Here is a 13,539-nt window from a genome sequence, read left to right on the forward strand (position 1 = left end):
CTGTGTGGGGGGACCATTTCAGCTTGTCAGTGATGTGTACGTTGAGGAACTTGAAGCTTTCTACCTTCCCTCATCTCCTCCCTGTAGGCTGTCTCATCGTTGTTGGTAATCATTAGAAGAAGACGATGTTTGTCTTCTTCTAATGGCCTCTTTAGCAGTTTGACATTTATGAGTCTTGTCCTTGAGGCAGAACTGAGTGATTTCAGCTAGTTTTATGTGTCATCATATTGGTCTCTGACTTGTGGTCACTTGCTCAGGTGGAACAAACTTACATTTGCACTGAAAATGTAATTGAAAAACAGAAAGGTGTCCAATAATTTTGGTGCAAACGTCTTTTCTGAATGTAAAAGTAATCCTAGAAGTTATCATTTAGTTTTTCAAAAATCTCTGTAATCTGATGACAATATTTTTGCTGGTAACATAACGAATTACAGTCACATTTTCTTTGTAATCCGTTACCCCCCAATCCCCAATCCTGACTGTATGGTTGGTATGTTGTTTGTTCACTTGACCTGTGAGTTCATCAGAGTGCCTGTGTAATCGTTGGCTTTCGACCTAAAACTGTGTAAAACAGATCTATTCATGCAAAGTGGGAACCATTGGTGTTTTTTTTGTTGCAGTTTAGGTTAACCTCTGTTGCTGCATGTTTTCTGTAATACAGTTTGTGAATGACATCATCTGTAAATCCATGTGATCCTTTGGGTTAGGCTTCAGTGAGAATTCAATGAGCCTAAGAAACATAATCCTGTAAAAGGCAACTATGTACAAAAAACTTGAACCTAACCATCTTTCTCCCTCTCTCCTCTCCTACAGTACTGTGCGTTCCTCTCCCTTCTGTTCATCCTCATCTCCATCACCACCTTCTGCCTGGAGACGCACGAGGCCTTCAACACCATCTACAACAAAACAGAAAATGTGACGGTGGGCAATGTGACAAGTCAGGAGATCGTCTACGAGGTGGTGACCGACGGCTGGCTCACCTATGTGGAGGGAACGTGCGTCATCTGGTTCACCATCGAGGTCATGATGCGCGTGATCTTCTGCCCATGCAAGAAGGAGTTCTTCAGTAGCACCCTCAATATCATTGACTTTATTGCCATCATGCCCTTCTACCTGGAGGTGGCGCTGAGCGGTCTGGATTCCAAAGCCGCCAAAGACGTGTTGGGCTTCCTGCGAGTGGTGCGCTTCGTCAGGATCCTGCGTATCTTCAAGTTGACTCGTCACTTCGTGGGTCTGCGGGTGCTGGGCCACACGCTCCGCGCCAGTACCAACGAGTTCCTCCTCCTCATCATCTTCCTCGCCCTCGGGGTGCTCATCTTCGCCACCATGATCTACTATGCCGAGCGCATCGGTGCCGACCCTGACGACCCTACGGCCGCCAAACACACAAACTTCAAGAACATCCCCATTGGCTTCTGGTGGGCCGTGGTCACCATGACCACTCTGGGCTATGGGGACATGTACCCCGAGACGTGGTCGGGGATGCTAGTGGGCGCACTGTGTGCCCTGGCGGGGGTGCTGACCATTGCCATGCCTGTGCCCGTCATCGTCAACAACTTTGGCATGTACTACTCACTGGCCATGGCCAAGCAGAAGCTGCCCAAGAGGAAGGGCAAGCACATCCCTCGGCCCACCATGCCGGGCTCGCCCAACTACTGCAAGCCAGATGCCCTGGCCATGGCCACTGCCGGGCCGGGTATGGTGGGCTCAGGCAGCCTGGGGGGAGGGGACTGCCCTCTGGCCCAGGAGGAGATCATCGAGATCAACAGGACAGGTGAGTAGAGCAGGGGAGGGAGGAGATGGATGGAGGGAGAGAAGGGGAGGAGAGGCATGTGTGTGCGTGCACGCGCCTGTGTGAGTGTTTGTGTGTGTGGATTAAGTATATTTGGAATCTATCTAGAGTGACTGACTGCTGGTGACCTGCAGCATCCCACACTAATATTGCAATATTATGATCAAATTACCCAATCACTCTCTCTACATTGTGTGGTGTTTCGGCTTGTCTCTGAGTCGCATATAACTAACCCAATGTACTACAACATATACCCCAAGTCTGAATCACTGTACTGAACTTTAGCCAATAAAGAACACCCATAAAATACTGGAACAGTCTTAAATAGCACTTTGTCAGATTATGGTTCCCAACCATCACAATCCTCCCTTTCTACCGCATGTGTGGGTATGTGGTGTGTGTTTCCATCCCTCTCCAGTCTGTAGAATTAACCCGATTTAGAGAGTGTGGGGAGAAATGAAGTGGATCTGTAACCATGTTAAATAGGGAAGCCGAGGCCGCACGCACGCACACATGCACACACACACACACTCACAAACTGATGAGGTCAGGTAAACACCATAGCTCTGTATAGAGCCGGATGATCGCATAATCTAACCCCCCCAGCCACCCCTCCGCCCTCATCCTTCTCTCTCTGCTGGGTAGCTCTCAACACGTCGGCTTTAACGTTTATAAATATTTGGTTGGGAAGATTGGCCTGTCAAAACGCTGTTTGACAGTGGACAGAAATGTAATTAAACTTGAAGAGTAGAGCGGGTGATGGGTGGAGGGTTGGAATGGGGGTGGATTGGGAGAAGGATTAGTTATGACAAGAGAGAAGTTGAGAAGCATGTAAAATGGAATTCTAGAGGGCCCCTCAATTTACATATGTAGGCTACTCAGAGCCTGATACCTGATCACACGTGTGCACTCACCCAAGCACACACACGCACACACACGTGCATGTACACACACACTCGGGATGTGCGCGAGTACTCAAGTACTGGAATCTGTGTTTGTATTCAATTCAATTATTGAGTACTCAACATTTCAAATGCAACTATTTAGCAGGTTACATTTAAAAGCGCTGACAACATTTCTGCAAGATGTGAGTATGTCAAGGGCTGTGAATGTTAAAGTTGTGTATCAGAACAACCAGCAGTGGGCCACTGCAGCTAAATAAATATAGGGGAAACACTCCACACTGAATTGACAAGTAATACATTACACACACACACACTTACATACATTTGTACATCATATAGGCCTATTTCTCTCTTGCACTAGCAACCCCCCACACTAGTAGTAAATAGGCTTTTTTTGTGTGTGTGTGTTTGTAGGGACATGCCAGTCCCGATCAGCTGGTGAGTTCACACAGCCAAAAGAGCTCCTTCTGTCAACACAGCTTACAGCCCAGGAGGGGAGACAAGTGTAGCTCAGGCTGTAGAGCATGGCTGCTTGCAGCGCTAGGGTTGTGAGTTCAATTCCCACAGGGGACTAGTAGCAAAAAAAAGTATTAAGATGTATGCATTCACTACTGTAAGTCGTTCTGGATAAGAGCCTCTGCTAAATGACTAGGCTCTGTTTGAAAGTTGTAGGGCCAGTTTCTGGGAAACAGTTTAAGCCTTGAGTAAAAAATTATTTAAATCAAGAATTTCCATTGAACATGCTTTTTAGTCCTGGGATCTTTTATTTCAGGTCGTGAGGCATGGACCAACACATTTCTACAATCAAGATGGCGGCAGGGCAGTTTCGCTAAGCGTGTTGTGTCACGCTGTTTGTTTGTTTCAAGTGTTACACGTTTTTATTACTTTGCAAAACCGTTATAGGCTGCGAAAGTTAAACAACAGGCAAAATCTAAAATCCTACAGGATCAAAGCAATCGAAGTGTTAAAATCGCTAGTAAACCAAGCAGGGACATCTGCTGGTTTCGACATGAGGAGATAAGCCGGTGTGGTGCCCTCCCTGAAAGCCGAGAGAGGATACATCTGTGTTGTGACTGACTGTCTAGACACGTTTGGGCCGACTACCCTTGGATACTCCTCGACGGTCAGGTTTTTCGTCTGTGTTCCAGCAATCTACCAGAGTCTTCTGACTCCTTTCCTGCCTTGCTGTGCTGTGTGCTTAGGGTTGCCAACTGTCCCGTATTAGCTGGGATGTCCCTTATATTGGGCTAAATTGGTTTGTCCCATACGGGACATCCCTTGTCCCGTATATTCATCCAATCACAGTATAGCCTAAACGCGCCAATTCCTGCAAAGTAAGGAAATCTGTTGTTGTTCAGTCAGTTTGGCATATCAAGGAAATATGGATAAACCTGCAAAAAAAGAAAAGACTGTGCAGCTACAACAAACAATGGGAAGCAAAAAAGACGTGGGTTAAGCCCCGTCAGTGGTGACTCGACGAAAGCTTTCTGTACTTTATGCCGTCGGGAATTCTCAGTTGGCCATGGAGGGGAGAATGACCTAACTCAGCATGAATCCACAGAAATGCACAAGAAGGCCATGCTAGCTAAAGGGGCGAGCAATATCAGTGCATTCATCGCGACGTCTACTGCAGAAAATGACAAAGTCGCAGCAAGTGAAGCCTCTCGTATGTGTACCATACGGTTAAACACGGACTCAGCTACAACAGCACCGACTGCCTTGTTAAGCTCAACGGTGCTTTGTTCCATGACTCAAAATGTTGTGAAGAAGTTGCACTTGGGAAGAACGAAAGCTGAGATGATTACAATGAATGTTTTAGGACCAAAGTCTGTGCGGGATATTTTGGATGATCTGTCCCCGACCGAAGGTGAGCTGGTGTATTTCTCAGTTGCCAGTGATACCTCCAACAAGGGAAATAGAAAAATGTTTCCAGTGTGCGTGAGATATTTCTCTGTGACTGATGGAATGCAGTGCAAGTTACTTGACTTTCAGTGGTGAACCTGCAAATGGCATACATCAAGCTCTGATGAGCAGTCTGGAAAAGCATGAACTGGATATTAGACACATCCCAGCCTATGCAGCAGATAATGTCAATGTCAACTTTGGAAAACACCACTCTGTTTACCAGCTATTGAGCAGTGCCAACAATCGCATTCTGAAAGCTAATTGCCCAGCTCACATAGCTCATAATGCCTGCAAGCCCGCCTGCAATCAGCTGTCAGTGGATATTGAGACAATTGTTTTAATGATCGACAGCCACTTCTCAGTATCTGCTTCCCGAAGAGAGGAACTGCGAGCATTTTTTTGCCTTTGTTGACATTGAGTGGCGTGAAATTCTGAGACATGTTTGCACATGATGGCTCTCTCTTCATCCAGCTGTCGATCGTCTCCTGCAAAGCTGACCAGCTCTTCATACTTCAGGTCCCCTGGGGAGACAAAGAGTATTTTTGAGTATGAAGAAAAAACGGAAGCTGCTGAGATTTATCTGTGCTTTTTCCACAACGTTGACCAACTCGTAAAAAAGCTGGAGGAAACAACGCTCTGCATGACAGATGTTTACAAGGAAGTCCAAAAGTTTAAAATGAAGATGCTTCAGCAGAAACAGGACAGCTTTTTTTGGGATACCAGACCAAGCAGCTGATGGACAAACAATTGTCAGCACAAAGATCCAAGCAGCAACAGGACTTTGACGTTCTATGACACTGTCATTACATACATTGACAAGTGGTTTGATTTCTCACCAGAAGATGTAATGGTGAAACTGAAATGGATCGGCCTCTATGAGGAGCTCTCCTTCACTGACCTGGAGCAGGTGGTGGTTGCCCTCAAAATGACAGAGACCGTCAGTATGGACCAACTCTATGAAGAGTTTTGCGCTAGCTGGAAGGAAATACAGAAAGCCAGACAGGAAACCACAAAATCCACCAGTGAGAAGTGGGTGGCAGTTTTCCAAAACCTAGGGAAAGACAACTTGATCAACATGTTCAGGATTAGTCTCATTTGTCCTCAGTGTGCCAGGCTCAAATGCCTTTGTAGAGAGGATTTTCTCTCTGATGACCATTTAAATGGTCAGACTCAAGAAACAGATGCAGCACAGAGCTGGTCAAAAATTAACTTCAAATATCTGTGAACTGTGACTTGTCATGTGAGGACTTCTCTCTGGCTATGCAAAAGGACAAAGGACTGCTTGAATCAGTCAAGAGCAGCAAAGAATATCCATGGAAAAAGTAGACTTGGTGAGTGACTCATGCCCCTCTTTTCCTCTTTTGCATTTGAAATGTTTTTTTTGCTGTAAAGGTCAAAATGGAGATTTCTTTGATAATTTATTTTGAGGTTTATTCACATAAGTTTACATAATGATACAGTTTTAGTCAAGCTATAGACTAAATGGAATATAACCATGTTTTGCCTTTCCAATTTAATAAGTGTAACGCCGTTCTTCGTTTGTCGCAAGAAAGTCGGACCGAAATGCAGCGTGTTGGTTACTCATGTTTTTTAATGAAAACAAAATGACGATTACATAAAAATATTGAGACAAATACAAAAACAACAAAACGGAACGTGAAACCTAAATACAGCCTATCTGGTGAAACTACACAGAGACGGGAACAATCACCCACGAAATACACAGTGAAACCCAGGCTACCTAAATATGGTTCCCCATCAGAGACAACAAGAATCACCTGACTCTGATTGAGAACCGCCTCAGGCAGCCAAACCTAAACTAAACACACCCCTAATCAACCACAATCCCAATGCCTACAAAAACCCCAATACCACAACACAATAACATAAACCCATGTCACACCCTGGCCTGACCAACTAATTAACTAAAACACAAAATACTAAGACCAAGGCGTGACAGAACCCCCCCCTAAGGTGCGGACTCCCGGACGCACCTCAAAACCATAGGGAGGGTCCGGGTGGGCATCTGTCCATGGTGGCGGTTCCGGCTCGGGACGTGGACCCCACTCCATTAATGTCATAGTTCCTCCCCTACGCGTCCTGGGATAATCCACCCTCGCCGGCGACCATGGCCTAGTAGTCCTCACCCAGAACCCCACTGGACTGAGGGGTAGCTCGAGACAGAGGGGTAGCTCGAGACAGAGGGGCAGCTCGGGACAGAGGGGCAGCTCGAGACAGAGGGGCAGCTTGGAACAGAGGAAGCCCAGCACTGAGAGGAAGCCCAGCACTGAGAGGAAGCCCAGCCAGGCAGTTGAATCCGGCAGATCCTGGCTGGCTGGCAGTTCTGGCAGATCCTGGCTGACTGGCGAATCTGGAAGAGTCTGGTCGACTAGCAGATCTGGAAGAATCTGGTCGACTGGTAGATCTGGAAGAGTCTGGCTGACTGGCAGATCTGGAAGAGTCTGGCTGACTGGCGAATCTGGAAGAGTCTGGCTGACTGGCGAATCTGGAAGAGTCTGGCTGACTGGCGGATCTGGAAGAGTCTGGTTGACTGGCAGATCTGGAAGAGTCTGACTGACTGGCGGATCCTGGCAGACTGACGGCTCTGCTTCATGCTGACTGAGAGCTCTGGCTGCTCCATGCTGACTGGCGGCTCTGGCTGCTCCATGCTGACTGGCGGCTCTGGCTGCTCCATGCAGATTGACAGCTCTGGCGGCTTCTTGCAGACAGACAATTCTGACTGTTCCATGCAGACTAACAGCTTTGGCAGCTCCTTGCCGACTGGCAGCTCCTTGCAGACTGGCAGCTCCTTGCAGACTGGCAACTCCATGCAGACTGGCAACTCCATGCAGACTGGCAACTCCATGCAGACTGGCAACTCCATGCAGACTGGCAGCTCCTTGCAGACTGGCAGCTCCTTGCAGACTGGCAGCTCCTTGCAGACTGGCAGCTCCATGCAGACAGGCAGCTCCATGCAGACTGGCAGCTCTGGCTGCTCCAAGCAGACTGACAGCTCTGGCTGCTCCATGCAGACTGGCAGCTCTAGCTGCTCCATGCAGACTGGCAGCTCTGGCTGCTCCATGCAGACTGGCAGCTCCGGAGAGGAGAAAGGCTCTGATAGCGCTGAACAGGCGGGAGACTCCGACAGCGCAGGAGAGAAGAAAGGCTCCGACAGCGCAGGAGAGGCGAGGCGCACTGTAGGCCTGATGCGTGGTGCTGGCACTGGTGGTATTGGGCCGAAGACACGCACAGGAAGCCTGGTGCGGGGAGCTGCTACCGGAGGGCTGGGGTGTGGAGGTGGTACTGGATAGACCGGACCGTGCAGGCGCACTGGAGCTCTTGAGCACCGAGCCTGCCCAACCTTACCCGGTTGAATACTCTTGGTCGCTCTGCCAGTGCGGCGAGGTGGAATTGCCCACACTGGGCTATGTAGGCGAACCGGAGACACCGAGCGCAAGGCTGGTGCCATGTAAGCCGGCCCAAGGAGACGCACTGGGGACCAGATGCGTAGAGCCGGCTTCATGGCATTTGGCTCGACGCTCAATCTAGCCCGTCCGATACGCGGAGCTGAAATATACCGCACCGGGCTATGCACCCGCACTGGGGACACCGTGCGCACCACTGCATAACACGGTGCCTGCCCGGTCTCTCTAGCCCCTCGGTAAGCACAGGGAGTTTGCGCAGGTCTCCTACCTGGCGTAGCCATACTCCCTGAAAGCCCCCCCCCCAATAATTTTTTGGGGCTGATTCCCGGGCTTCCATCCACGTCGCCGTGCTGCCTCCTCATACCAGCGCCTCTCCGCTTTAGCCGCCTCTAGTTCCTCCTTGGGGCGACGATATTCACCAGGCTGAGCCCAGGGTCCTTTTCCGTCCAGTTCTTCCTCCCATGTCCAATTCTCCAAGTGGTGCAGCGTCTCCCACTGAAGCTGCTTCTGTTGCCTCTCCTGTGGCTCCTGCCTGTTAACACGCTGCTCGGTCCGTGTGTGGTGGGTGATTCTGTAATGGCGTTCTTCGTTTGTCGCAAGAAAGTCGGACCGAAATGCAGCGTGTTGGTTACTCATGTTTTTTAATGAAAACAAAATGACGATTACATAAAAATACTGAGACAAATACAAAAACAACAAAACGGAACGTGAAACCTAAATACAGCCTATCTGGTGAAACTACACAGAGACAGGAACAATCACCCACGAAATACACAGTAAAACCCAGGCTACCTAAATACGGTTCCCCATCAGAGACAACAAGAATCACCTGACTCTGATTGAGAACCGCCTCAGGCAGCCAAACCTAAACTAAACACACCCCTGATCAACCACAATCCCAATGTCTACAAAAAACCCAATACCACAACACAATAACATAAACCCATGTCACACCCTGGCCTGACCAACTAATTAACTAAAACACAAAATACTAAGACCAAGGCGTGACAATAAGAATATGAATATACACTGTATATTCATTCACACAACACCATACCTACACCGCCGTGGCACCGTGCTCTGGCACGCCACCTTTTGTCCCTTATTTGGTAGTGAGAAAGTTGGCAACCCTATGTGTGCTGGAAGCCGGAGGTTGGTATCTGCGCTGTGAGATAACGTCTTGATGCGCTGGGCTTCCTAGCCCAGCATATCCTGGCTCAGGGAACTTGCCACCTGTAATTGGCTGGTCTACTGGACACAAACGCTCTGGCATTCTACGGGCATGAAACACTTAGCACAGGGTGAAACACCGCTTCCCATTCATTTCAATGGAAGGAAAGCGGAGAGGGCGAGGGACCTTTGGGCGGTGCGAAAGTGACGTGGGAGGTGGTGGAAAAATAATATTTTCCCAAGTTTATGCAAATCACCAGCGGCAACCGCTGGGCGATGAACAATCATATCGAGTGGTTCCCATGACGAATTTGACGCTATGCCACCCAAGGCTGGAGACTGTCTTCAGCAAAGATGGCTGACAAAATACTAGGATGGAAGCAAATTTAAGTTATTATAACGTCATAACGAATCATCCAAAAAATGTACACTTGACAGGAACATGTTAGTTAATGTAGAGACAAACGATTATGCATATTTTTTTAATCATAAAGTTAATTTACAAAAATCGCGATTTAGCAAGCTAGCTGACAAGCTAACATTAGCCAGCTTGCTGGCTAGCTTTCTGGGTGTTGTGACATGAGTATGAAATCGTAATTCTGGTTTTGCTTTAGGGACTCCTGAAACAACCAGCAACCCAGGCTGTCGTCTTGTGAAACAGTGGATGTAAAGAATCTAGCTAGCTAAAGCATTTACTACAAATTGAATGTACAATTTTGTAAGCTTGCCTTGCTGATATTTGCCATGCAATGCAGATAGATGAAATAACGTAGCTAGCTATGTTCTTGCTTATTGTGCAATGGAGGATAACAATACATGTATGCCTATGTATGTGTAACGTTAACTAACTCACTTTTGTACTGTAGTATCTGGGATCTACATCTGTTTATATTAGTTACTAAGCAGTAACGTATTACGGCAGTGTTACGTTCCTTTGCCTAATAGGAAATGCACATGCGCACTAGGGTGCCGGGAACTGTAGAGCACGAGGGGTTTTGACTAAACGAAAACTAACTGTACTCCCGTCTCCTACCTGGTCATTTCTCCACAACACAAATATTACAGTGGCGACGAGGTGATTAAACTACATAAACGGACATTGCTTGAAGGGAAGAATGTGAGTAATGAAACTCAAAATAATTATGTAATTCGTCAGCTATTTTTTTAATTTTCTTTCGCCAGTAGAAAAGGCTAAGCACTGCTAGTAGGTACAGTATTCAGGATCTGCCAAGTAGCAAGACTATTGGAGTCCAGAAAGCGACACTGCCCTCTGGTGGTTAAATTTAAAAAATGTCATTGAACCCATTGAAATTAGGCGATGTCAGTGGAGAAATATTGTCAAGAAAAAAAAGGAAGAAGGAACATAACACGGTGTGTACATTATTACAAATGAGTGCAGTGAATGAAGGAAGGAAGTTCCAACTGCTGACAGATCACAAGCCTCTGTTGGCCATCCTTGGACCAAAATCAGCTATACCAACCCTTGCTGCACTTCGAATGCAACGTTGCGCTCTGATATTGTTAGCCTACGACTACGAGATTGAGTACAGACGATCCAGTGATCACGCAAATGCCGATGTACTTTCAAGACTACCATGCAATAGTGACTCCGACAGTGAAGATGATAGAGCAGTCTTCCAGATCTCTCTCATTTACGAACTGCCCATATTTGCTTCAGACATAGCAGAGGAAACAAGGAAAGACCCAGTGCTTTCCAACGTCTTGGACTTAACATTAGGCGGTTGGCCAACCTTCGTAAATGACGATAACCTTCGTCCATTCATCGACAAGAAAGACCAGTTGTCCACTGATGAAGGATGTGTTCTGTGGGGATCAAGGGTGGTGGTACCTCACAAATTCCAGAGTAGACTGCTATCTGACCTGCATGAGGGACATCCAGGGATCACTCGAATGAAAGCACTCGCTCGCAGTTATCTGTGGTGGCCTTGACTGGATCAGGACATTCAACAGCATGTAGGCCACTGCTCACCTTGTGAAGCTGTTCGGCAACAAGCGTGCTGCTGCACCTCTTCATCCATTGTCCTGGGCTGCTACACCTTGGGATCTCATCCATGTGGATTACACCGAGATTGACAAGCAACATTTCCTTGTCGTCGTCGATGTCCATTCCAAGTGGATGGAAGTGTTCCCTACTCAACTGACCACAGCTGAGAAGACCACATCTTCTCAGACACCTGTTCGCATCCTTTGGACTAGTCAAGTAGCTCGTATCGGACATTGGCCCTCCTTTCACGTCAAACAATTTTGAAATGTTTCTCAAGAACAACGGAGTAAGGCACATCCTGTCACCACCTTACCATCCGGCATCAAACGGAGCAGCGGAAAGAGCTGTGCAAACCTTTAAGAAGGCCTGGACTTGCACAATTGGTGGCTGACTAAATACTTTTTTGCCCCACTGTATGTACTACAATTATACACTTCAACAGTGTTTACCAATCTTGGTCCTAGAACATCAATGGTTACACGTTGTGACTAATAGACTAGAAACAGGATTTAACTAGTTAAAAGCTGATTTGTAATTAATATATACAGAAATATAACTGAAAAAACAGTACACTACACTTCCTATGCATCATGTAAATACTCTAAAACCGGTTTGTCGTGTCTTTACTATGGATTAAATGATATGACATGCTATTTTATAAAATAATTCTCTATAATTAATATTACCTGATTAAACTAATCATGTAAATATAATTAAATAGGAAGTTGTGGCACCTCAAAAGAGTGTTTATAGAGCTGTTGTCTTCCGAATAAACTCTAAAAGACCTGGTAATCTTTTATATCAATAGCAGTCAATTACTAATCGTCACCTTATTCAGTCTCATCTGAATGTCGTAAAATTATTGGTTATCTTCACGAACATGGCTAATAAGTTGAATCAGCTATACAACATTTGGTTTAGTAATTTATTTACTAAATACCTAAATAGTCACACAGAATTACATATACACAGGATGGATCATACATTGATTACTAATTATGTCATAAAAGAAAACGTCACTAGCGGATGAAACCGATATGACGGCTGAATGAATGAGCGGGAAGACTGAGGAACAAAAGGATTGGGTCTCTATCGGACCTTATGAAGCTATCCTATTGTAAATACAGAATATTATGCATTCTAAATAACTGCCCATTCGGAAAAGGAAAATGCAAGAAATATATTTATCCCCGAGCTGCGCTTCGATAGATTGGTCGAAGATGGAAGGGTGGGTTGCCTAGCAGAGACCTTGTCCTTGGAAGAATATTTCTTGGCGAATACATTGTAGTCTTTCGTCGTGTGGTAGAACGTATACGTTGTAGTACCCTGTCGTCGTGGGGTAGAAGGAATACTTTGTCGTGCACTGTCGTTCTGAAGAGATTGTCCATCCTTTCCTAGACCACGCACATTTACAGCTGCTGCTGATAACTCAACGTCTAGGATGTATCACTTCTTTAGTGAATAAGAGTTCATAGTTCATACCAAGTTGTCATACTAAACTCATGCTATATTCTGGCTGGTATAGTCGAAATTCATCCTTCCAGCGTGGCGATCGTCACCTCCACGTTCAAATTCTCACTTTTAAACGTATGGACATCAGTCCTCACGTCATCAGGAACACAATGTTAATTTCGTTAGGTTGTAGTCGTTCAACCATTCACAACCAGAGCACACGCTGAGGTTGGCTTAGTTCGCAGTGAATTGGGTTATGGGGGCTCTTTATAGAAAAGGGATTGGTTCATAATTTCCAACCAATGCCTATTCACGTGGGTGTGGCCAGAGTGAGCATATTTTACTTATGAAAACAATTCTCTAATTTTAAAACTAAAATTACATTTACATTTTCACAAATGGTTTCATATTTAAACATTTAAATTGCACAACAATTCCATGTGAATCTGTAGACTTTCCAAGACACAATTTATGTGGTCAGGTTAAGCAGATGCTAAACTACAGGACTGTTTTGCTGTCACAGACTGGAACATGTTCTGGGATTCTTACGATGGCATTGAGGAGTACACCACATCAGTCACGGCTTTATCAATATGTGCATCGAGGACGTCGTACCCACAGTGACTGTACGTACATACCCCAACCAGAAGCAATGGACTACAGGCAACATTCGCACTGAGCTAAAGGGTAGAGCTGCTGCTTTCAAGGTGCGGGACTCTAACCCGGAAGCTTATAAGAAATCCTGCTATGCCTTCCGACGAACCATCAAACAGACAAAGGGCTAAGATTGAATCATACTACACAGCTCTGACGCTCGTCTTATGTGGCAGGGCTTGTAAACTATTACAGACTACAAAGGGAAGCACAGCTGCGAGCTGCCCAGTG

At 46.3% G+C, this 13,539-nt stretch overlaps 1 protein-coding gene across 3 annotated transcripts in view; it reads left to right on the forward strand.

Annotated features, from left to right (window-relative positions):
* The window catches only part of LOC135556123 (potassium voltage-gated channel subfamily C member 1-like), a 141,566-nt gene that overhangs the window by 63,562 nt on the left and 64,465 nt on the right, over nt 1–13,539 (forward strand). For all 3 annotated transcript variants that reach the window (XM_064989053.1, XM_064989052.1, XM_064989054.1), the window contains exon 2: nt 814–1,774. In XM_064989053.1, the coding sequence (XP_064845125.1) occupies nt 814–1,774 (961 nt within the window). The remainder of the gene's footprint in view (nt 1–813; nt 1,775–13,539) is intronic.

The sequence above is a fragment of the Oncorhynchus masou genome, chromosome 15 (assembly GCF_036934945.1).
Source record: "Oncorhynchus masou masou isolate Uvic2021 chromosome 15, UVic_Omas_1.1, whole genome shotgun sequence".
NCBI lineage: Eukaryota > Metazoa > Chordata > Actinopteri > Salmoniformes > Salmonidae > Oncorhynchus > Oncorhynchus masou.